Raw genomic sequence first — 23671 nt, 5'->3', positions numbered from 1 at the left:
AGTGTGCTAGACTGCATGGCAGCAATCTGAGCTGTACTTTACCTGTCTAATGAATCGATCAGATCCCAGGTTAACCATCAAAGCCTACAGAAAAGAAAACACTGCAGTGAAATGTATCTGAAGATACAGAAAACATTAATTTGTTCATTTTTTTTTAATAGCAAAAGATCATCTGCAGAACAAGCCTCGACATGAGTCAAATTCCTACTGTAAAACAAGAGGTTGTGTGCTTTATGAAACAACAAGAAGGTTTTCTTTGGAGATACAAGTCTAATTTAACATAGGTGCAACAGGTCTTGTACTAGGCTAACATATTAAAAAGAGCTAAAGGGGTTTTTTTCTTAAATCTACACAAATTATAATTAATTATTTTTGTTAACATGCAGTTGAAAAGTGTTTCAGAGGGGTTTAAAGAAAACAGTGTGGAGGCAGCAGGGATTCCAGAGGGCAAGGATGTGAAATATTCATGATAACAAAGCAGCAAAGCTGAGGGATGCAGCTAGAAAGATGTCGAAGAGCAATGTTAGGAAAACGGAAGGAAAACAGAGCAGAGATTTACATGGGCCAGAGGCACACAGGGCTTTGGAAGAGAGCACAAGAAGATTCCTTAGAAAAACAACAGGAAACTGATAGGAGCAAGAGAGAAAAGACTCCTTGAGTATTTTTGTGGTATTTTACTGAAAGAGCTGATGAAGTGAAACTCTCATTTGATTTCCAATACAGTAACAACAAAGTCTTAAAAGTTAAAATTGTTTAAGGTTTTGTTTCCACTGAGGGCTATGGCTTCATGCACCACTTCCATAAGGATTAAGAGATGTCATAGCAGATGGCTTCCTCTTGTTCCAGAACAAATCAGCGTATTTACACCCTACTAACTGGTCACCATGTAAATACTCACTTGTATCTGACAAGGTGCCAGGTATGGAAGAGGGGCAGAATAAAAGAGAAGAATAAAGCTACAGCCGCAGTTTTGCCAAGAGGCAGTTGCCCATGAGAACCAGGCAGAGAAGAAACAAAGAGGAAGATTAAAAATTAAACGTGAGGATTTATGTCCTGGTGGCAGCCCTCTCTTAGGAGAAGCCAGTTTTACTCCAGGCAAACAACTGTGGTGCCAGCTCCTACCTCCTCTACAGGCAGGTCCTTGAGTTTGGGCAGAGAGCTGGAGAGCAGTCCCACCAGGAAGGGGGTAGGGCAGCACACGATGTCAATCATGGATGAGGGCAGGACAGGGATGAAGGTGTGCTGCCAGGAGAAGGGGTACAGCAGGGCCACTACAGCATGGGAGCAGCTCGACAGGGTGCTGGGGGAGAGATGAACAACCAGATTAGCAAAGGCTTTTCTTGGTTCACAACACCTTCCCACCTGCTGAGAAACTCAGCCTGTTGAAATACAAGTGTCCAAGGTGCTGCCTCTCTTGTCTCTGCTGACTTCTGACAGGCCTTGGTCCCCTTCCAGTCCCTACCCTCTCTATTGTGCAGTGTGGTAGTTCACAGCAGACTTCAAACTAAAGGTACTAAACTAGGATCTATTGGTTTCAAACCAGAATCCATTTGTTTCATAGCAGTCAGGAGATGGTTTGATCTAGAAGTCAAATTCAATGTCCCCAAAAGCACCCAAAAGCAGACACTTTGAACAATGCTTAAAACCCAAAAGCAACTTCAGATCTTAGCTGTTACGACCACATCACTAGTAAAAATTTATAATGTTCTTAAGTCAAATACATAGTAGTAATGTTCTTAAGTCAAGCACTAGCACAGGAACAAAGGAAAGTGAAAAGTAAAATAAAATTAGGAAAAAAAAATCCTCAAGAAAAACTCTACCAAATATAAAATATACCAAATATACCAGATATAAAAGGCCCACAACAATCAATACTTATTCCAAAGGAAAGCTGACAAAAGTAACATGTATTTCAAAGATTGCAGGTTTTTTTGACAACAGTATATTTTTATTATAATACATTTTAATGGGCTTATTAACCAACTTCAGTGATAAAGGTATTGATCCTACTCAGCAGGGTACTCTAAAATACAGGTTGGTATCTCCTAAACTTTAAGGCTTGATATTATCATGGCATTAGCATGTCATGCATATGTTTTCCTTCCATCAACTGAATCTGATTCCCTTTTGCAGTTACATGGTTTCCAAATGTTAAAAATTAAGGAATATCATTACCAAGTGAATTTTAACATCAGGGGAATAATGACAAGCTCTCCATATCACAGCTACATCTGCCTCTTGCAGGCTGAGATGACAGAAATTTGGATCCAACATGACTGAATTAATTTTCTCACACTGCAAACTTCTGCTGTGCCTAATGTAGCCACAAAGAACTATAAACAATAAGTGCAGAGCTGTTAGATGCTCATTTCTTCTACTGCAAGACTTGGTGGAGACTTTAGGTGGCATCAGACCTCTACCAGAATAACCTTCATGAGCATTTTTACTTCAGCTGTGGATTGTTCCAAGGCCAGAGAAAAGGTTTCACCTGTTTGTTTCTGTCAGTGATTTAAAGTTTTCTGAATGAGAAAAGTGAGAATTAGGGTGAGAGAGAAAGAGAGAAAAAGCTGGGAAAGAACAAATCCTTGTGTTTTACTGCAAATAATCTGCTGGTTTAGTTTTAATTGTTACTTCCTTTAATATCTGACAATCCCAGCATGGCTTTATAATAGATGTTGTCTGACACAAGGGTCTTGTAAAATGATGCATTTCTTTAATTTATATTTTTATATATAACAGACAATGGTGCTGCCATTGCCTCATACTTTGGTCTCAAGCATCTGCCATAAGAAGCAGAGTGGTGTGTTTTGGAAGAGCTGTGGAACATGGTACAGGATCACTTCAATGACTTCAATGACTCCCTGGCATTTTCACCTACTACAAATTCAGTCATCTTAGCTGAGCAACTAAAAAAAGAGCCATGTTAAGCTAAAAGCAGGAAGACAAACATTCTTCTGCTCTTCAGCAAGTATTTTTTTCCTTTCTATAAAATGCCCTTTTGTAACATGTTGTTTTACACGCAATGCTGTGACGTAAATCAGCCCCTGCATCCTCTTGTGCATGCTATTCCCACGCTAGGGGAGGCTTCAGGCTCCAGCTCTGGACACTGGAATCTCTTCCCGAGCTTTCCTGGGAGCCAGCTGGGGCAGGGCAGAGCAGAGCACAGGGGAAGCCGTGGTGGGGGTCTCCCATGGCAGCACCCAGCTCTGCACAAGTCACACCACCGCCCTGTCAGCACCTTGGTGCTGCACTTCAGGATTCTGCACACAGCTCTTCAAATTCAGCCTCAGGAAATCTTTCCTTGTGGAACATCTCATCCCCATGAAACATTCCCTCCGAGCCTCCTGCTGCCATCCCTCCTGGATACCCCTCTGTGGGACTCCCACAGCTGTCACTAAACTCCTGCTTGTACAAATTGCCTGTCTCTCTGTCCTAGCTGGAAAGATTCATATTTAGAATGGATACACACCTTTCACTTAAGTGAAATTTCACAGTTTGCAAAGTAAAATTCAGAGGTGATGGGTGTAAAGGAACCCCCAGCCTAAATCTCTAAAACACAGTTCAGAACCTTTTAAAGGGATATTACTGCTGAGAAGTAAAGGAAAAAAATGAAGGCCTACCCTGGGAAACCAAGTCTGCTCCAGTTTTTCCTTTCAAAATGTGCAACCCACACAATATCCAACTGTTCTTGTTTATGAGAATTAAGCAGTAAGGTCAGATGGTTTATTTTCTTTAAGGTGTGCAAAGCACACAAAGTTAAGCAACAGAATAGTCAAAGTTAGATTTTCAAAATATTTTCACTTTTCATACTCTAGGCCAGTTCCAGAGAGCTGGTTTGGAGAGTGGGCTTTTTCATTTGGTCTGTGCAGTTTTACAGGAATGCTGCATAATATTCTAGCTATTTTTCTACTGGAAAACACTTCTTTATTTCCATAGTTGTCATCTTGTAAAAATTTATTTGGAATTTGCCAATGTTTTTGTTCTCTCTATGCCTTTTATTCACTAGATTAAAAAAAAAACCTTCAGTGTTTGATCATTTTGTAGTAATACAAGATTATACAAGTATATTGAGACATTTCTTAATGACAAATTTCTCTTGAAGAGATCCTTTATCGTGTTACAGGCAAAATATGTCATTGCTTCTTTCCCACTCAATGTTGATTTATGTTCCTCTGAGCTATTTTGTTTCCCAAATAATTTTCTCATGATAGCACACAGAACCTGTTCCTTGTTGTGTTGCTGGCTAGGGAGACACAAGTTCAAGCTAAAAGCCGAGGCACCAGAATTTCAGACGCATCTGTGACTCAGCTGAATTTTGGAGACTGCTTATGAACACGGTTTAAGTCTACATCAAAAAGCAAATCACTGTGACTTAACAAGAACCTTTTCTGTCCTTTAAATAGGGAGGATGTCTGGTAGCAATTTCTAGGTTGGCCAACCAACAAATAACCCCAAGCTTAGGCTATATCCGTATCTTATCACAGCACAATTAGCACACTCTGAGAAGGACAAGCTGTTGGGCAGGGGATGGACACTGCCCTGGCTGGGATGTCTGTGCTGGCTGTGTTTGTTTCAAGGACTGTGGCTTGTTGGACACTGCAAGTCACCAACTCTCTCAAACTTCCAAAGTCATATTCAGTTACACCTTCTACTCACAATGGAAATAGCCCACAAATACCCTTGATAACTCTCTGTTCTTTCTAAAAATAGCCAACAGTCATATTCCTCCCCGCTGCTGCCTCCACACCTAGAACTTCTCACAGACCTAAGGGAGCCTCACACCCCAAGCATCTCCCAAATCCAGGATTAAGTCTCTAGCACAGACAACCACTTTGGCTCCCTGATCCCACCTGACTATTCACATGCACCTCCACGGTCACTTTGGCATTTCCATTGAAGGAGAAGGTGAGAATATCCCTTCCCTTCCTCCACTTCCCCTGAGGGACAGACAAGCTTCCTGAGCCAGGAGAGGAGGGAGGCCACCCCTTCCTTACATGCAGGGCCAAGCCACACAGCAGCTGTCACCCGGGGCTGGTGCCAGCTCTGTGCTGTGCCAGTGCTCTGGACTGCCCTGGACTGGGACCAACGCACTGAATCTGGGCTCCCTGCTTCTTCATACTGAGAAACGTAGCCAAAAATGTAAATTCACAAAAAAAGTGTCTCCACTGTTTACTTTTCCACTACCTTTTTATGTTCCTCATTTCTCCCTACCAATTAAATGATGTTGCTCTGTCCACATTTGCTGAAGTCTTTCATCTGCCCTGTTGACACATTCTTGCTCCAGCCCACAACTACTCTGAGACTGAGTTACCTCCCTGACACACATCCCTTGTCTGCTCAGGAGAGCTTCCTCCCACTGAGGTTGGAGTCTGGAGGCTCTGTTCTTCCCAGGTGTAATCCCTTGACTCACACCACTATTACACACCCAGATGTCTCCTCATCACAGGCCATGGTCCTGCTTTTCTGGGACAGCTCCTACCCTTGGGCCCCTGATGAACTGTAGCAAAACCAGATCCCTGACACTTCCCTCCTACACCCTTCCATGCCTCTCCTGAACCTGGATTAACTCCAGTCCTGACAGAGACAGAAGTCTGTGACAACCCTGCAAGATAAAATAATCTGAGATGTTTGCAGAGAACTCTATAAAGGACTCTGGGGAAAGGCTACAGGCCAAGGACTCAGCCCATCTCCCCTCCAACACATACAGGCTGCAGAGGTGGAAAGGACAAAGCAGAAAACTTGGAAAGCATCAAGTAAAGACCAAGTGGCAGTAAAAACCATAGCAGACTGATAGACTTTGGGTGGAGATGGAGTGCAGGCAGCACTGCTGTGCTGGCAATAATTTAGAGCAGTGCTGTGCCAGATACAGTACATTCTAAGGCTCTGAAAAAATAAAGGTTTCTCTGGGTGAATAAGAATAAATAAGAGCAGCATTATTAATCAAGTTGGTAAGACTAAATAAATAGCATCAGGGACAAGTTATAAATGAAAACTTCTAAGTGTCAGAAGTGACAGTCCCCAAACTCCAGCTGTCTGCAATGAGCTCCTGCAGTATTCCTGCAGGTCAGCCTTTGAAGTGAGCCCTTGAGGATCCCTGGCCCTGGAAGAGCTGGCTGACAAAGGGGACATGTTACTGCTTTCTCCCTGCTCCAAAGTGGGTGCTCAGCTCCAGGACTCCCTCTGATCCCCAGGTGCTCTGCTCCTGAGGCCCTTGAGCCTCCACATCAAAAGGTTGTCCTTCATTCCCGGGGTTCTGTACTGTGAGAATACATTTTTTGTTAACCCACATATCACCAACTACTCACTAAAAAGGGCAGAGACGAATAAAATAAGAATCCAAGAGTTCATTTGCTGTAATGGTGTAGGATGTCTCCAGTTTTCCAGCCAGTACAAAACTATCAGACGTGACAGTGTTTCTTCCTGTACAAAATTATTGCTGTTTCTCTGTTACCACTTCTAGGACATTTAAAAGGGAAAAAATCTTCAGTTCCTGTCTTTTGACTCAAATCAAAGAAATTGCATGTTTTTGCAGCTTTTCGAACAAGAAGAACTACCCCATAAGGCCTGCAATTCCTGATGGCTCTGGGATACCTCCCTATTTGTAGGATTGCTTGTATTTGTAAGGCACTATTTTCACATGATACAGATTCAAAATTTTGTTTTCACTGATGTTTTTGACCTTGTGTGTCTGCCTCTGGATAACCATTTTGGCTTCCAATTTAAAGCAAAGTTATATAGAATAAGTAATTCAGGTAGGAAGAAACCTCAGGAGATCAACTGATCCAATTCCCCCTTGCTTGACATCGGTTTTGTTTCCAAAACCAAATCAAATGATACATTATTTTGTTACATTAAACATCTTTGTTGCACTTTTTTGTGAAAGAGGGAGTGCCCTGTGTGCCAAGGACTCCAACTGAGTGATGTCTAAACTCACTCTGATTTGGCTATGTTAGAAGCCATCTTAAAATAATATTTTTTGTGCATACTAAAAAGAGTCTTATTTAGCTGCTAATTTCTTCAGAATAAATTGTTAGCACTAAAAGCAAGACCTCCCTTTGTAACCTTGGGCTACACTGAGAAATGAAGGCTCCTCTGGGAGAAAGAGATCATCTTCTTCCTGCAGGAAACCTGAGGGAAGAGAAGGGAAATAAAAAAAAAGGAAGGTAGGGAAGAGGCTGAATGAAATGCAATGAGGTAAAATTAAGATCTGGGAGTAGAACTTGGAGGGAAGGGAGACAAAATGAGCCTGATGAGCAGGTGAAAAGGAAACAAAGAGCAAAGGGGCTGGGATGTAAAATTAAGGGACAAGAGAGTGACTGGCTGGGCTGAACAATGCAAGGAGCAGAGAAAACCATTTAATATGAACATGACTAAAGCTCTCACACACATGCAGCCAAATAAGTAGGTCCCAAGGTGAAACTTGTTCCTCCCTGTTGCTGTAGGCAGATGGAAGGACGTGAGGCTGTCTGATGCCAATTGTCTCCTCTGTCAGTAGCAGAGACGCTGAGAGCTGAGAGGAGCTGCAGCTGCAGGAGGGAAGGTCGCACACCAGGACAGCTCAAGGTGACAGAAGCTCAAAGCCCACTGGTGGCACAGATGGAAATCAAATATAACCAGTGAAATAAAATCTAACCAGTGCTCTACACTTCAGCCACTGCTGCTAAGCAGACAGAGACAAACCCACAGTTTTATCAGGAATAATTCTCAAACTGAAAAGTTTCCTCCAAAACAAATACATTTACCTGTACCTGAGAGGAAAAAGATTAAAACCAAAATAAACACCGGAATTTGGGCTTAACATATTGTTGTTTGACCCAAATTGATTCTAATCCAATAAATTATCTGGACACTAATAAAATAATTCTTTCTAATGATTACAGAGCAGCAGGAGTTACAATCAGTTCATGCCTCACCTCACCAATTAAAGCATGAGGGGACAAGCAAATTACTGTTTTAGGCTTTGATTCAGCAAAATATTTCAGCAGAAGTTTCAGCCTTAATTTACTTTCATTGTGCTGAAATACTTTGCTGAAATGAAGCCTCAAAGACCTTGATTTTCCCACTTCTGTTTTAATCAGACCAGCCCTCGAGACATGATACCACCTTCTGAACCACAAGTTCCCTGACTGCTGTGGGAGAGGCTGCTGCAAAGGCAGCCTCTCATCAGCAAGGCATGTTGAAGCTTTGGAAATTTGAATAATTTTTTACTTTTCTAGAAGCCCTTCAGGGGCTGGGCAAACTTCAAGCCTTTCTAAGGTGGTTTGGAACTAGAGACTGTAACTTTTGAAGATAATATTGTAGTTTCATGTTAATGTGTTATTAATACATTTTTTAATTTTAAGAATATAATTTATTTTTAAAGTCAAATAATTAGATTTTAACGTCCTGGATTGAGAATTCCCTGTGGCAGAATCCTTCTGTAAAGGGTCCAACTCTGTGTAGGGGTGCACAGGGAGGAGGATTCCCCTGCTGCTGCCAAGCACTTCTCCTCACCTGACCCTCACCTTCAAGTGAATCTGTGAAAATCTGGGTGTCTGCAGGAAGTTTAGGATGGAGTGGTTGCATATGTGACCTAAAAAGGAGTTCTGTTAAAAATTAATTCTGTTAATAAATCTGATTTCTCTAGATTAATCAGTAAGATGTTTAAAATCAAAATAGTGGGTTCGTATTATATGAAAAATTGCATGAGTTTGGGCTGTTAAAGCTAGAGTAATATTTTGCATTGTGATTTATTTTATACAGCAAACACTGTATATAATACTCTTAGTAAGAGGCGAACTAAGAGTCACCACCTGAGGTCTTTAGTAGCTGGCCTAAATGCAGCTAATATTGTATCTCTGATCAGTACCCAAAATCCTTCTTTTCAGGAAACACAGACAAATCTGTGCATAATTTAGGTTACTTTTTCTCTTGATGGCACATGAGACCTGTCAATGGAAGGCTATGCTCCTATGTTTAAATAAAATGAGGAATTCTAATCTCCAGTGTAAATGTGATGATGGATGGAAACACGTACAATTCATGTGAGGATCATGGTGAGCCAGGTCCATTTGGCCCATCTCAAATTTAGCAGCCAGTTCTGAACATTTTACAACTTAATCATCAGACACACTGCAAGAATTATTGCTACAGTCAGCCCCTGGTACTGGGTAAAGAGCTCCCTAAAGCACAAACAGATGTCCCCTGTTTATTATGGCCCAAAACATCTATTACCCAGACTTAACATACTTTCACATGTATTGCCAGGGGTGAGGTAACAACTCAGTCCTGAAGCAGGTGAAAACCTCTCACTCTGCACAGGAGCTTGACAAAGCAAGAACCTTGCTCAACAAGTGAACTCTTCCTATGGTGGGTGATTGCTTTGTCCACCCAGCAGTGCTGCAATTGCACCCTGTGCCCTCCGCCTCCAGGTCCATCCGCTCCCCCTGAGCCAAGCTCCCCCCACCTGGCAAGCAGCAGCCTGATGCAGAAGTGAGAACCAAACTTTGCTTTTCCCAGGGGTGAAGGGCAAAGTCCAACCACAGTGGCTCCCCTAATTTGAAAGCTGACATATTTGCTGCAAGTGACCTTTGTGATATCTCATGGAATGCAAACAAGTGATAACACTGGCAGGGAGAGAGGGGCACTGAGACTGAGGAGGAAATGCATATTTTCCACATCACATCAGCCCAATTATCAGTTATTGTCCTTTGCAAAATCTTTTAATTATGCTTACAGCTCAAAGAGTGAGGCTGTTTAACCTTCACACCACTCAAATGGCCATTTTGGCATATGAAAAGGAGCTAAACCCAAACCCAAGCCTTCTTTTACAAGTAATAAGTCACACTTCGGGTTTTATCTGGTGCTTTCTACAGGGCAGCAGGAGAACAGCTAAGCTTGTAAAACCTTAATAAAGGAATCCCAGTCTGTCTTCACCTGTCTGGCAAAAGCAGTGCTGCAGCTCCTTAGCAGTGGGGCTCCAGTGGCACATTTAATTTTAGGACAGGTCCAGTGACCACTGAAGGTGAGTTATGGAAAGCACAGGCAGAAATGCCTTTGTGCTATTGATGATTCCTAGTAGGAGATTTTTTATGTTGAACCAAAAGTTACAACCCTATTTCTGGAATTGTTTTCCCTGACTTTGATTCACAAAGCCATGGTTTACCTCACTGCAGTGTTAACGAGCACAGATCATGGAGCAGACTTGCCCAGCATTTTCTGTCATCATCATCTGTGTTCCTTTTCTGGTCCCTCCTTCTCGTATTTGACAGGAAACTGAGTGGGCAACATCTTCATTGATAAACTCTTCTCTGACCACATCCCCCTCAGCTTTAGTGTGCAGCATCCTCTCCTGATTGTACTGTTTTACCCTACCAGCACAGATCCATCACTGACACCGACTGAGCACATTCCCACAGCTTAACAGAGATGGACACCATGAAAGATGATGTGCCCTCAGGAGTTCTTTTTTTAAAGCCAATGGATTTTTCAGTCACATAAAGTAATTCAGATTTTCAGTGTTTGATAATTAAACGACTCATTAGGACATGTCAAAGAAGAAATAAGTGCAGGTTCATTCTGACTATATGGGAAGCTTTCTTTCCGGTTTTCATCCAGATTTTGCAAAAATCTCCAAAAATTACATAATTTGCCAGATTTAGTTGAGTAAGAGCTGCATTTTCAGAACCAGCCCCCACCTTTTGGGAACACCTGAGTGACAGTGTGGGGTCCCCCAGATAATCTGCAAAGCACAACCCTGGCTCATGCAAAGATCAAGGCTGTATCCCACAGAGCTGAGAGCTGCAGAGCAGAGAAGTCTTAGGAGAGCTCTCTCTTGTTCAGAGAGTAGCTTTGAAGTACTTAATTTAAAAGAAAGCAGAGAACAGCTGATTAAAGGGAAATGTGGTATTAACAAAGGCATTATTTTTTGCTCCTGTAATACTTGTGTGTAAGCAAGGGACATGAGAAAGAGACATGCAAAGTGCCCTTTGCAGAATGAGGACTTGCCTTTTCAAGAAAATGGGATTTGGGGGAAAAAGTCATGGCTTTAACACATCAGCTACCTGCCCAAGCTTTGTCAGGTGTTTGCAAGAAAAAACAAGTGTGAAGTTATCCTTTGTATCCAGAGTTATCCAATCCCTTTCCTGCAGGACAATTTGTTAGCACAAACCCAGAACAAAAGCAGGTGCTCCAGAGAAGAGTTAACTCCTTGTTCTTTCCACACTGGGACCTTTGCTCTCACCAGTCCTTGCTCACACTGGGGCTTTCAGATTCCCAGGCCATCACTCCACTGTTAACAGGACAGCTGTAAAGCAGGATGAAGTACTTTTTCTAGGTAGTAACCAATGAGGAGAGGAGCAATCTCCCTAATCTGTCTCATTTAAAAAACTGAAAAGAGGGCATCTAAATCCTCTTGCAAGGAGCAAAAAGTCAAGTTGGAAAGATGTTGCAATTTACTGCCATATTGTGTCAATAAGCAATCCAGAAGGGAATTACCAAGCAGCATGGTCGTCTTTGTATCCCATTTCCTTTCATGGGGAAGGGACAGAGAATTTTTTTGCACAAATTGAAAGTGGAAAAATTATGTTTTCCCACTGTAGAACATTGGCCAAAGCCTGGAGTGACATAAATAAATACCACTGGAAAGTATGGGAGGAGGGAAGGGAGAAAAGGAAAATTATACAAGCTCTACCCTTCTTGGGACATGGCATATTAAAAATGCCATTGGAGTTTACTGCACATTAAAAATGTCACTGTTGGATTGTTTTCTCTGGGACTGTGGAATATTTAACAAGCCTGAGACTTTGAATGTTCATTTTGTTTCTTGGTCTGTCCCTTTTGCCTGACACACATTTTCCTACTGTCCATGTACAGCTGCTTTGTTGGCATCAGCCATCACACAATCTAAGTGCTGGAGAAAGTAATCTGAGTGGTACAAAAAGTAATTACTCCTTGAGAAGAGGGAATAAAGTGCAAAATTTCTCTCAAGAATCTTGGGAGCCAGCTCTGCTAACCCCCTCAGCAGGGGCTGGTCTGGCTCTCACTGGAGGAAACAGAAACTCTCTGGTTATGTACGTGAGAAATTGATGTTTTTGCTGTAGAATAAATTCTGTCTGCTAGGCATGATTGCACATTGGATAATTATACAAGGGCTCATTCCTTCCACTGCAGAAATTAGTGAAAGAAATTCTCTAGCTTATCTTCAGTATATCAGACCAGACAAGCCCAATAATCCTGACAGTATTAAGAGAGCACTTCAAGTTCTTTGGATAAAAATACACCAAAAGAAATGTCAGCCATCCATACTTCTCCTGGGTTTAGACAGAAGATCTGTGAGCTATTACACATTCCACAGGTGCAGTAGTTTGCATCTCTAAACATATTCTTTAATGCACAGTTGATAATTAAAAAACTACTGAGACCCTGTAGCCTGTGCTCAGAAATGGTACAGACCAGTCAGAGACTGGCAGTAGTAAATTCTCCCTCACAAGCTGGTTTCTGGAATGTATTTGATGTCAAATTTCTCTCACCTTTCTTTCTGGAGGTTTTTGTGACAGGAAAAATAAAGGAGATCTTTATTGCTGGCCAAAACTCAGGTCTGTTCACCAAGCACACTTCTCCTCTCTCTGCTAATACACATGTTTTTGCCTTGTAAGCTGCAAGTTGGCAGACTTTCCAAGTGTTACAAGATGACAGTTTCTGGAAAGGAGCATTCCCAGGCAATTGGTGAAGCTGTTCAGACCTGTCATGGCCAAGATTCGTTTGTAAGAAATTCTATGTTAGTTAATTAAAAAGGAACAATAAGGAAATAGAGAATGAGCTTGCACTTCAGTAATCTGCCCCAGAGTTTAGCTATTCTAGCTTTTCCACCTGACCTTGCTACTAGACTGAGGAGCAATGATTTACTACTAAAACATTGCCATTTTAATTTAAATTTGCATATTTTAACTTGAGCTACAAGACCATGCTGATTTTGGCTGCTAGGTTAAAAGATGTTTTTTAGGTAGGCACTGAAAAATGGGGACCAGGCTACCACTCAGCTCTTGCTGCCAGTTTCTAGCATGGCCCCAAAACAACAGATTCAAACATGAGGAGAAGCATCACCACTCCCTGAACATCCTGGGCATAGCACAGACAGCCCTGAGCTGTGTCTGCGTGAGAATGGGGATACGCTGCTGTGTGTTCTGAAAGCCTTTGCCCTTGAATACAAGTACACTCTGCTCTCCTTTTGTTCCAGAGTTAACAGACATGCCTGCAGGATGACTTCCCCACTATTTACATATTTATGCTCTGTCCTGTATTAGTCAGTGTTTCTGTCTCCAGCCTGTAACCTTTGGTCAGGTCTGGGATCCGCCTGGACTTTCTACAGTTGTGCTGGAAGACAGATTCCTCCTGCAGTCCAAAATACCGTGGGGAGAGTAGGGTTAATTTTTTTTACCTGAGGCCCATGCTCCTGCTTCACTGAGAAGTAGCTGAAATATCTCATAAAAAACCAAAATTCAGAACAATGAAAAGTTGTTTTGTCTTTTACAAGAACAGGGGCTCTATAGATGCATTTCACCGCCCCAAAAGTTTTCAAAAGTCCACTGAGAGGAACACTGGAGGATTTGGATTGATAGCAAAAAACAAGCCTCATCCAAACACTCCCACTGACTGGCTGGCATTGGACTGGACCCATATGTGAAATGTAAGCAAAATATCTTCAGAGTCCTTCCCAATATAGTGGATTACAGCAAGAGTGTTTTTTATTTATAAAAAATGGGGTTGTAACAAAAGGGCATTGCTATCTCCAGGGTCTTCCTTTCCCCTCTCCCAGCATTCAGGGAAAAGGCAAAGAGACGATTCTCACACACATGGATACACCACCTCCTCAGCAAACACGTCCACAAATTTGTTTCCCCAGCACAAAACTAAAACAAGCAGAGAAATATTTTTCCTCCAGTGTTTGCTTTCTATTTATTTTCTGTTGCTACCTTTGTGCCTGCAGCAAGGTCAATGTTCCTGAGCCCCAGGTCCTGCTGGTTTTGCATCTGCTGCCTTTCAAACCCCAGAGGATGGCACTAGAGCAGCTCCCCCTTGCAGCTGGCAGGCACAGGAGTGTTCCAGGGTTGGGGTGAACAGGCAGAATGTTGGGAACATAAACAGAGATTCCCAGTGGCACAGGGATTAGAGCTGGGATAAGGCATACCACGTCAGCTGTGCTTTCAGCAGATTTTTAAGGAATTGGAGCCTTAAGTTACCACTTTAAGAGTTGTGATGATATTGTTATTATTATTTCAAATTTCTTTATCATTAGTTTTGTTTCCCTGTTGTTTTCTTCACTGTTCAGGGAAAGCAAAATTCTGAAAGGTCACTGGCAGATTCACATTAATTTTTGAAGGTGAGAAAGTAGCTGCATGGATTTATTCACCCAATTTCAAGCGGAAAAAATACATAATCAACTTACTGGGGGAGAAAATACTCAAACCTAACTGCACATATCTAACCAGGGCAACCTCATATTCAGAACTCTGCTGTTGTTTCCTCACTGTTTGGGAGCATCACTCTCTGTGTTGACAATCTCTTCCTGCAAAGATCAAGGACAATATATTTTGGCACATTCTTGACACTCTAAGAACCATAAATAACAACTTATTGAATGAAGCTCACTTCACCAGGCATGACTTTTCCAGACTTGTATAATGTGTGAAATCATTTATTGCCGGAATACCCATGAAATAGGCAGCCACAAAAGCCCATTGCATCTTATTGTTTGAAGCCTAAACCTCAACATCATTTATTTCTAAGCTAGTTTTTGGGTACATACAGAAATCAAACCCTTTTAAAATCATTTTAATTTCCTGCTCTCATTCTTTGGACACAGAGTGGACCTGTAAGATATTTCACTTCTCTTTTTTTTTTTCCACATTACTGGTAAACTCCAGTTTCAGCCGGGATGCCCATAAACAAAACTCATGTCAGACAAAGCAAAGGTTCCAAGAAGACAGTTACTAGTTCAAAGCCAGAGTGTTTCATTTTAGACTTCATCCCTATTTAAACCATGAAAATCTCAGTAAGTATTGAATTTAAATCCACTGTCACTTTCTCCAGGCTCTTGTCAAAGGACTCATTATTAGTTCCTGGTTTACAGTACCGCCTAGATCCCCATGCTGAGAGGGACCACACGGCACAAAGCAGAGCTGCTGCACACACAGCAGGAAGTGGTCTCCATGCCAGAGTGTTTGGGATCCCAGATAGACCAGACAAAAGATAAGAAAGAGGTGCTATGTTTCCAGCATGTGACACCCAGCAGGTCAGAGGGTTCAGAAGGATAGCTCAGGATCCACAAGTTTGCATGCAGAACCTTATCTAGCACATCAGATTTTGTCATCCTCTTACCAAATCAAACCAAGTATATACATACAATAAAGGGTACATGTGGATATAGTAAAGCATATGAACATAAGCCCTTCTTGTAAGAAAGGTTCTGTCCCTTCTTACAGGAGCAACCAATAACCTCCCAACCTCTGGGATCCATCTGAATCCTCACTTTCTCCTGTGTTATGGCCCTTATCCCATGCCCCCCTCTCACACAGAAACAACAGATCACTGGAGAACAGTTTCTGCAGGAGGGCACAATGTAGGGCTATGTGTTTACCAAAAGGGATCTTTATAATTTCTGGTTCCTGTTGGTCCTGATGCCCTATTTCTGTGTGCCAGAAGGGTGAGCAGCAAGCTCTGTAAGTTCTGTAAGCAGAACTCTTACTCTGTGCTCCAAGGCCTGTGGGACTAGGCAGCTACCAAAAGAAAGGTAATTGTACAGGCAAGCCTGAACTTCCAGCCAGGGCTGCACTGTGTATAAAACCCTGCCTGCCTGATGAAGTCCTGAGTTACCACAAGCCCTCAGTATCAGCAACACAACTGCTTTCCATGCCAAGCTACCTTGAGCCTGTCAAAGTAGGTTTAATCGTTGATCTTCTCTGCACAGTGCCAAGAGCATTATATGACATTGGCCAGGCCAGCTGTCCCAGGGAAATGCTCCAGGGAATGGCTGCTGTCTGTCTCATCCTTCATGGCTGAGGATCTTTCCCACAGCAAGCCATCCCTGCAGGACTGTGCCTGTGGCCCACACAACACTGCAGAGGAGCAAGTGGGAACTCCAGAGCAGAGCAGCAGCTGGCAGCAGCACAGCAGAGCCCTCACTTTTGCTGTACCACTTCTGTGAGTTTCCACTCAGATCACTGTGCCATTGGAAGGAACACAGATCTGTGTCAATCTGAATTACAGTCAGACTTGTGGGTGCTGAAAGAATGGTAAGACAGAAACAGAATGAGTAAACATGCTGTAGGAAAAATCATAAGGAACACACCAACAGTATTTATAAAGTTACCTGCCCCAATATTCATGATTCATGTATCTACTAAAGTACTGCAGAAACCCTGGACTAGTCACACAATTCTCATCAAGGCTTTATGTGAAATTCAGTCATCCCAAATGGTCATTCAAAAGGGTTACCGACAAGAGAAGGGATGAAATAAAATGTTCCTGTCATTCTAGACACAAAAAAGACTGCTAAGGAAGTAACTTTATAACCTGAGAAGGGTCTGCAGCTTTAAGAAATTCTCCCCTAAAGGTTGTAAAGCTTTTACTATGCAAAGTATTTTTGCTATTATATACACTGGCGGCCACTAAGTGCAGCTATTGTTTCTGGCGGTCATTCAGAGGAGGTCAGGACTGATAAAGTGTTTAGCAGAGTTTGTTTGGGTAGATCCATCTGTGTTTTTAACCTCCCATACAGTCTCTGGTGTCCTTTTAAAAGATGCTGGATGTTCCTGAGTCTAATAAATGACAGGCTTTATTTTTATTTGCCATTTTTAATGTATCATGCCACAGAAAATAATGTCTTCTTTACATTACCCACACTTTTCTGTATGGATTACAAAAGCATCTAAAAAATAGGATGTTTCTTTGCTGTGGGGCAGGGGTGCAGCTTACACAGAGCTCCCATTTCCTTGGGAAAGGCCATGTGGAGTTGTGGCCTGTCGCTTTCACTCCTTACACCCTGGACTGAGTCCATGCTTCAGAGAAACAAAGAGGGGAAATTGCAATCAAAGGGTAGGGAAGCAAAAGGTGTGTTGAAAGGTTCTAGCAAGGAGCCCAAGATGGAGCTTCCAAAAGGAAATGTTTTCAGGTCACGTGAGCACCAGGAAAAATATCCTAAAGAGCTGGGAAGGACTGTGATAGCAGTTTAACACTCCCACTGGATGGGTTTGGTAGGGCAGGAATTGAAACACAGCCCCAGCATAAAGTCTCAGTACTGCACAGAGCAAATCAGGAGAGCTCTCAGCAGCCCACTTCCCTGCCTGCCTGCACTGCATGAGCAAAACGTGAAGCACCTCAGTGACAACTTCTGCTACTCTTTGTGAGTACTGTGCATCCAAAACCCGAGGGAAACATTGCTGGCATGACATTGCGTCAAAAAGCTGAGCAAACATTTGCTGACTGTGAAGAATGTGAGAAGTTGCATCGTCATTTTACAGATGGGATAGTAAGACAGAACATCCATGGATGTAAAAAGACATTTAAATCCTCCAGTGAGAGGATCCTCACATCCGAAAACTATTTTCTAAAGCCTTTTGCATTGCAGCACTGTCCTGCACGTGTGCTTCAGGTGCCTGCACCACTTACCTGAGCTTGTCTGCCACAAAGATGACGCGGCGCTCCAGCAGCAGGGAGGCGAAGATGCGGATGATCTGCCGCACGCTGAGGCACTGGAAGAGGCACTCAAAATCCACGTGTTCCAGGCGGGAGTCCATGGGCCTCCGCAGCTCAATGACCTGCACACAGCCAACAAAGAGCCCTCAGCACCGCCGGGAGAGGCTGGCAGTGCCGAGAGCCTGGAAGCCCAGCCCGGCCCTCCAGCACTGCCCCGTGACTGCCTGCTGAGGGTACACAGGAGGAACCCCAGCCTCTCAGGCAAACTGAGGCTGCAGGTGCAGTGCTCCAGGAAGAAGATGTATTGCACAATTTCATGCCACTCTTCCCAGAATAGAGCTGTGTGCACTGTCTGCTGTCATCTCCAAGGGAAGCATAATTCTCCCAAACATTCTGTAAGAGATGTAAAGCTTGGCTGACTCAAGAGTATGAAGCAAGTAACAATCAACCACTGGAGCTGGAAGCTTACGGGGTTGAAACAGCCATAAACTCCAGGTAAATTGGGTTCTAAACTTGGCTAATGATTCATATTAACATCTAGATAGGAGCCTGGGACTCAACTCAAAAGGCCAGGAAGACTTTAAACCAAATTTATTTCATTTCCACTCTCCTGTGATGTGTAATTCACTAGATAATGTTTAAAACCTTTCTTTTTTCATATAAAGATACGTACATATATATATATATATACTTAACTGGGGAGTCAGGACAAGGTCTTAGATGGTGAGTTGTGACATCCCTTTACAGTCTAATTTTCATACTTCATCCATGACCTCAGGCCCTCTCCTTGCTTTTCTCAAATGCCTTTTCCTTGATTCCTTTATTTTATCTTCCTTTTACTCTGCAATTGACATGTTCAGATGTGGAACTTGAAGGCAGAGGACAGAAAAAAGAAGAGGGAAAAATAATGTGAAGAAGAGAGTAACAGAAGGAGAAAAATATGAAGCACAAGACAGCAAATGATGGACTATTGAGGAATTTGAGGAAACAGAAGGGAAAGGGAAAAAGTTGGCCAACTTGAAGCTGTGTTGAAATCTCTGAATATATATTAACAGGAACATGCATACATCTTCCTCTTTCAATACATCCAAAAATCACCATAATTTTATTGCTTTAAACTAATTTTATGTGTTCATACACATGACACCACCTTTCACAAGCAGACTGGATCAGGTTTTAACTGGAGTAGCACTTACAAAATTCCTCACAAACACTGTTTTAAAGATATGCTCAAGATCACAGGATACCATAAAAATAAGTTCATATCAGTTTAGTTGTGATATTGTTTGTGATCAGTAACACACAACTGTAAAAAGAAAGCCACTCATAGAACAGTATGTATCAAATCAAATAGATCTGATTTTTTAAGCCTGAAATACAGGAACAGTATGATGTACAGATGCCCATCACTCAGCTGCTGCCCCAAACAGCAGTAAGAAACAAACTGTGGAATGACTGTACCAGGAATTGCTCCTCCGGAATGCTGCCTAACTCTTCCACACAATCAGCAAAGGTGCCCACTTCCATTCCTTAGCACTGGGACTGCAAGCTCAAATCAAATGTATGTGCCAAAATCATGAGCTGATTCTACTGCAAACCTGCCAACACGAAAATCTTGCTGCAGGGTAGGATGCAATGCAAGTTATGGCAGCTTTTACAAATACCAGGGATGTTTTCTGCTGCCTGGCAAAGCCTGCTGCCTCAGTCTGCTCATCACAAAGAAATATACTGTCTGCTTCCCAATTAATTGCCTTCTTTGTTTAGGCAAGAGGAGCCACAATGGAAGGACAAGATTCTGTTCCTAATTAAGCCAATGCATTCCATTCAAATAACGAGTTTGTACTAGCACAACAGAGAGAAAAGCTCAGCCAGAAGAGAGTTGTTTGTTTGTTTGTTGGAATTATCTCAGTATTTTTCTCTGGGAGAGTTCAGAAGCTTGAGCAGAGGATAGAGAGGTTACAGATCCATGGCTCCCAGTTACATTCACACAGAAAAAGCATTGTCAGATCTTTTCCCTGTTACGCCGATCACCCTTTCATATGTTTCATATGTCTAATGCTAAGCTTCTAGCTACTTGAGTCAGGAATAAAAAGAAATTACATCTATTATATGTGCATACACACTCACACACAAATGTTTTACGTGACGTGTTTTTCTTTGAGGGCCAGTTAAAAGGTATTTATTACCAAAGAGAGCCATTTAAATGCTGCTGGTCACTCCTACCATGGCCAGGATCAGCAGTAACAAGGTTTGAAATAACAAGCAGCTGCTGAAGTGCTCAGGTACAGTCAGCATGGGAAACTCACACTTGCCTGTTATTGCTGTGATAAAGCCCAGCAACACTGCAGTCTCTAAACTGCACCAGGCCAGGCACACTGGGATATTTGCATTGGCTGGTTTTTCTCACACACAACTTAATAATAAACATAAAATAATAAATACATAACCATAAATTGGCTTATAATCATCAATGGTAACTAGCATTAGCATGTCCACAGTGGTGCTCATGCTCTGCTCATTTTGAGGGTTTGCCACCCCACATCCCTGCAGGACCTGTTTGTCTCCTCCTGGTTTTTCTTTTGCTGTTTTGATGCTGGAGTGTTAAAGGGTAAGGCTTTGGTTTTTAATGTTTGCAGTTGCTTTTTACCTCATTTCCAGCTCCAGGCAGGAAGGTTTTGACTTTGATTGTCTTTCCAGGTGCAGGAAAAGGAGATTCCATCAGACTTCTCATAAATGGATAAACCAGGGCAGCAGATATTCCCCTTCTCCTTTCAACCTCATCCAGGATCTGGTCCATGAGTAAGACATAAGTGAGAGAGAGAGAGACAGAACATGTCAGCATCACACAGACTTTTGAAGCATCCTTTGACCCACGTGTGCTTAAACACGTGGCAGATCTAAGTTTATGTCTCCTCTGTCATGTGTTTCTTCACTACCATCAATCCATGTTTTTTGGTTACAAAATGAAGCCTGTTTGTGAATGTAATTAACACAGAGGCAAGGAAGAATTAACAAATCTGGAAAAGAGGAAGAAGACTCAACATGACTAAAGGGATCTGTATATTGTTGGGATTATGCCTGAAGAATATGGTGAGCTGAAGGAAAGAAAGATGAAGACAAATCCCACAATCACAGCCCAGACCAGCATCACATCTCAATGGTACATCTTGAAATTTGTATCAAGAAAAAACTTTCTTCTGCACTGAGCATCTCTTCCATTTCAACTGAGAGGGCAGAAAAAAGCCAGAGTAGCAAAGAAAGCAATGCTTCCACTATGATAGCAGGACAGAGCTCCTGAAAGGGTCCCAGCAGTGGCTGTCAGGTCAGAGACTGCACTGAGCTGGAGACCACTATTGACCCCTGAAGCACACCCAGCTGTTCACACTAGTGCCTGCATTAAGGTAATTTTCTCTTGATGAAACAGCAGGCAATCTAGCCTTGAAATAACCAGATGGAACTTCTTAAAGATAGAGGGGACTATTATTTTCTTCTCTCTTTGATCGCATGGGGCAACATAAATTAGATCACAGCTAAGTTTTCCCACATTAGGCAGAGCATATAGATGATAAAGCTAAAGACAGAAAGCAAGGTTCAAAGCAGTTAGTGGTTTGACCTGCAGTGGTGATCTTTTAACCATCACTCCAGAGCAAAAGGCCATACAAGAGTTAGTGAGCCTGAGCCAGATATTTTCTCTTGTTTCTCTTGGAAATGATTTTCACTGAAGCAGAACATTAAAAGACACTTAAGCACAAGCTGGTGACCTGTAACAAGAGCTGGTGACACCAAATGCCAGCAGAGGCATTCACTGGTGCATAGTTTCCCCTTCCTCCCTGTGACATAATGAAGGCCTAACTAAAGCAGAGCTGCCCCTGTGTACATAACTCGCATTCCAGTCCTTGGAAGTGGCAGATAACAATAAATGAGGACATGGATTTCACTCTCGATGTAATGTGCTGCACAGCCATCCTCAGCAAACAAAACCAGCTGCCCACTGGGAAGCAGCAGTGATGTGGGGCTGTGCCCCAGGTCCTTTGGTGCTCCTGCATGCTGCCAGCACTCAGCTGTGTTCCTGCAGCCACAGGATTGGCTATTTGATGCTTTTTGTTGCTGGGGTTGGGGTTGTGTATGTGTGTCATATGCCTGGCTCCAAGGACCTTCACAAGGCAAATAAAAGGAGCATTTAAACCAAATAAAAGATGAACAGAGATCCCAAGAGATAAAATGGTCAGAAACATCTGTTAAAACCATGACCAAATGAACTGGCTGGAAGTTAAAATATCTGTGGTTCTTAAGTCTGTCTGAGCAATAGGTATTACAACAGTGAGTGAGCAGGAAAGGCTTTGTGGAAGACTAAATTAATGCAAGTTATCAGCAATAGGATGATAAACATTTTAAACCAGAGGAATCTTTTTGCTTTTGTGATAAATAATATCCAAGATCTAACATCCCATGGTCTTTCATTGTTCACAGTGTAGGGTAGAGACAGCTATTCATTGTATTGGGGGCCAGCTGTCCAACCTTATACCTCAGCTGCAGTGATACTTGGTTGTAAGGAAGATACTTAATTTATTTTTCCTTCTCCCAAGTTTTCCTTTGAAAAACTAAGCACTATCAAAACTGGGTAAAAACATAAAAGCAAACAAAGAGCCTCACGAGTTTTGCCCACACCACAAGTGTGGTGAGCTGGGTGATCCTCCCAGAACAATGCATTCCATTTCACTCACAGATATCTGTGTTTGGATACATATTGTATCTAAGAGACACTGTCAAACCTTGATTTCAGAGCTTTATGAAAGATGTCAGAAGCAAAATTGCAGTTAACTATTTGTAACCCAACTGTTGTTCTTCACATAAGGCTTCTGTTAAAGTTTTATCTAGAAAAACTTGAAATGTGCTTTAAAGATAATATTCTGTATGAACATGAGATCACATGAAAATGTAAGTGCTATGATTTTATATTAACATCAATGATTTACATGCTCTTTTCAACTTTATTCCTATGAAAATTAACAAGTAAAATCTGTGAAAGTCATAAGAGATTTCCCATATCTGAAGTGAAAACCTCTGGTAAATTAAAACACAATCAATTAAAATTGGGCTAATTAAAATATTATCTGTGCTTTATCCTAGGCTCCTAGGGTGGAAAAAAAAAAAAAAAAAGCGTCACTAGTGTTAAGTGTATAGAATTCACATATCAAATAATCTTTTTTCTCAACCTCATCATTCCACAGGGTGTTGGAGTAAAAGTGGTACTGGCCCATCATCCAAACTATGGATGCCAAGAATTACAGCTCAGCACAGAACAGTTGTAGAAAACAATGGAAAAAATTGCAGTCAGCCAGATCATACAGACACCCAGATGTTTTCTGAATCAATTTCTGCCTCAGTTACAGAAGTAATAAGACATTCTTTGATGAACCAAATAATAGGGATGGAATATCCAAAACAGCAACTGTAAAATAGTTATCTCCCATCAAAAGAAGGAATTCTTCCAGTCTGGTTCATCAATGCAGATGTGTCTCAGTAAACAATCAAATTAAAAAGCAATATTAAAAACTATGTCCTTACCTTAGAAAATAAGTCAAAGCACCCCAGGCGGCTGATGACACAGTAAACTTCAGGTAGGCGTGGGCCTTTTCCATTGGGCTGATAACAGCAAAGAGGAGATGGGAATTACATATTAATGTGGAGACATGAGGAAATACACTTCTCTCTCTGACCACACAGTTGGCCATCATGTGACACCTCTCACTATCTGCTTCTCCCACAAATAGCTGCTCTTGGAAAAGCATCATATTTCTTCCAAAAGACAGGAAACCAAAAAGCACAGATAGACCTTATCCACTTTGGAAATCACAGCGTGTTGGAGCTGGATCCCAGCATGGCTCCAGCTTGCAGCCACACCAGCACATGGAAGCAGGGCTGTAGCTCATGCCTCTGCTATCTCTGTGCCCTGCTCCTGCTGCAGCATGAGGAGCAGGGCCACCCTGGGGCCGTG

At 42.2% G+C, this 23671-nt stretch overlaps 1 protein-coding gene across 3 annotated transcripts in view; it reads right to left on the bottom strand.

Annotated features, from left to right (window-relative positions):
* Positions 1-23671, bottom strand: part of DENND2B (DENN domain containing 2B) — a 150492-nt gene that overhangs the window by 3806 nt on the left and 123015 nt on the right. For all 3 annotated transcript variants that reach the window (XM_058837103.1, XM_058837093.1, XM_058837110.1), the window contains 5 exons: positions 23242-23319; positions 20321-20461; positions 17647-17795; positions 1123-1300; positions 43-84 (listed from right to left, as the gene is read on the bottom strand). In XM_058837103.1, the coding sequence (XP_058693086.1) occupies positions 43-84; positions 1123-1300; positions 17647-17795; positions 20321-20461; positions 23242-23319 (588 nt within the window). The remainder of the gene's footprint in view (positions 1-42; positions 85-1122; positions 1301-17646; positions 17796-20320; positions 20462-23241; positions 23320-23671) is intronic.

Source organism: Poecile atricapillus, chromosome 1 (assembly GCF_030490865.1).
Source record: "Poecile atricapillus isolate bPoeAtr1 chromosome 1, bPoeAtr1.hap1, whole genome shotgun sequence".
NCBI classification, from domain to species: domain Eukaryota; kingdom Metazoa; phylum Chordata; class Aves; order Passeriformes; family Paridae; genus Poecile; species Poecile atricapillus.
Note: the sequence above shows the minus strand (reverse complement) of the source record. Positions and strands in the feature narration are given on the sequence as shown.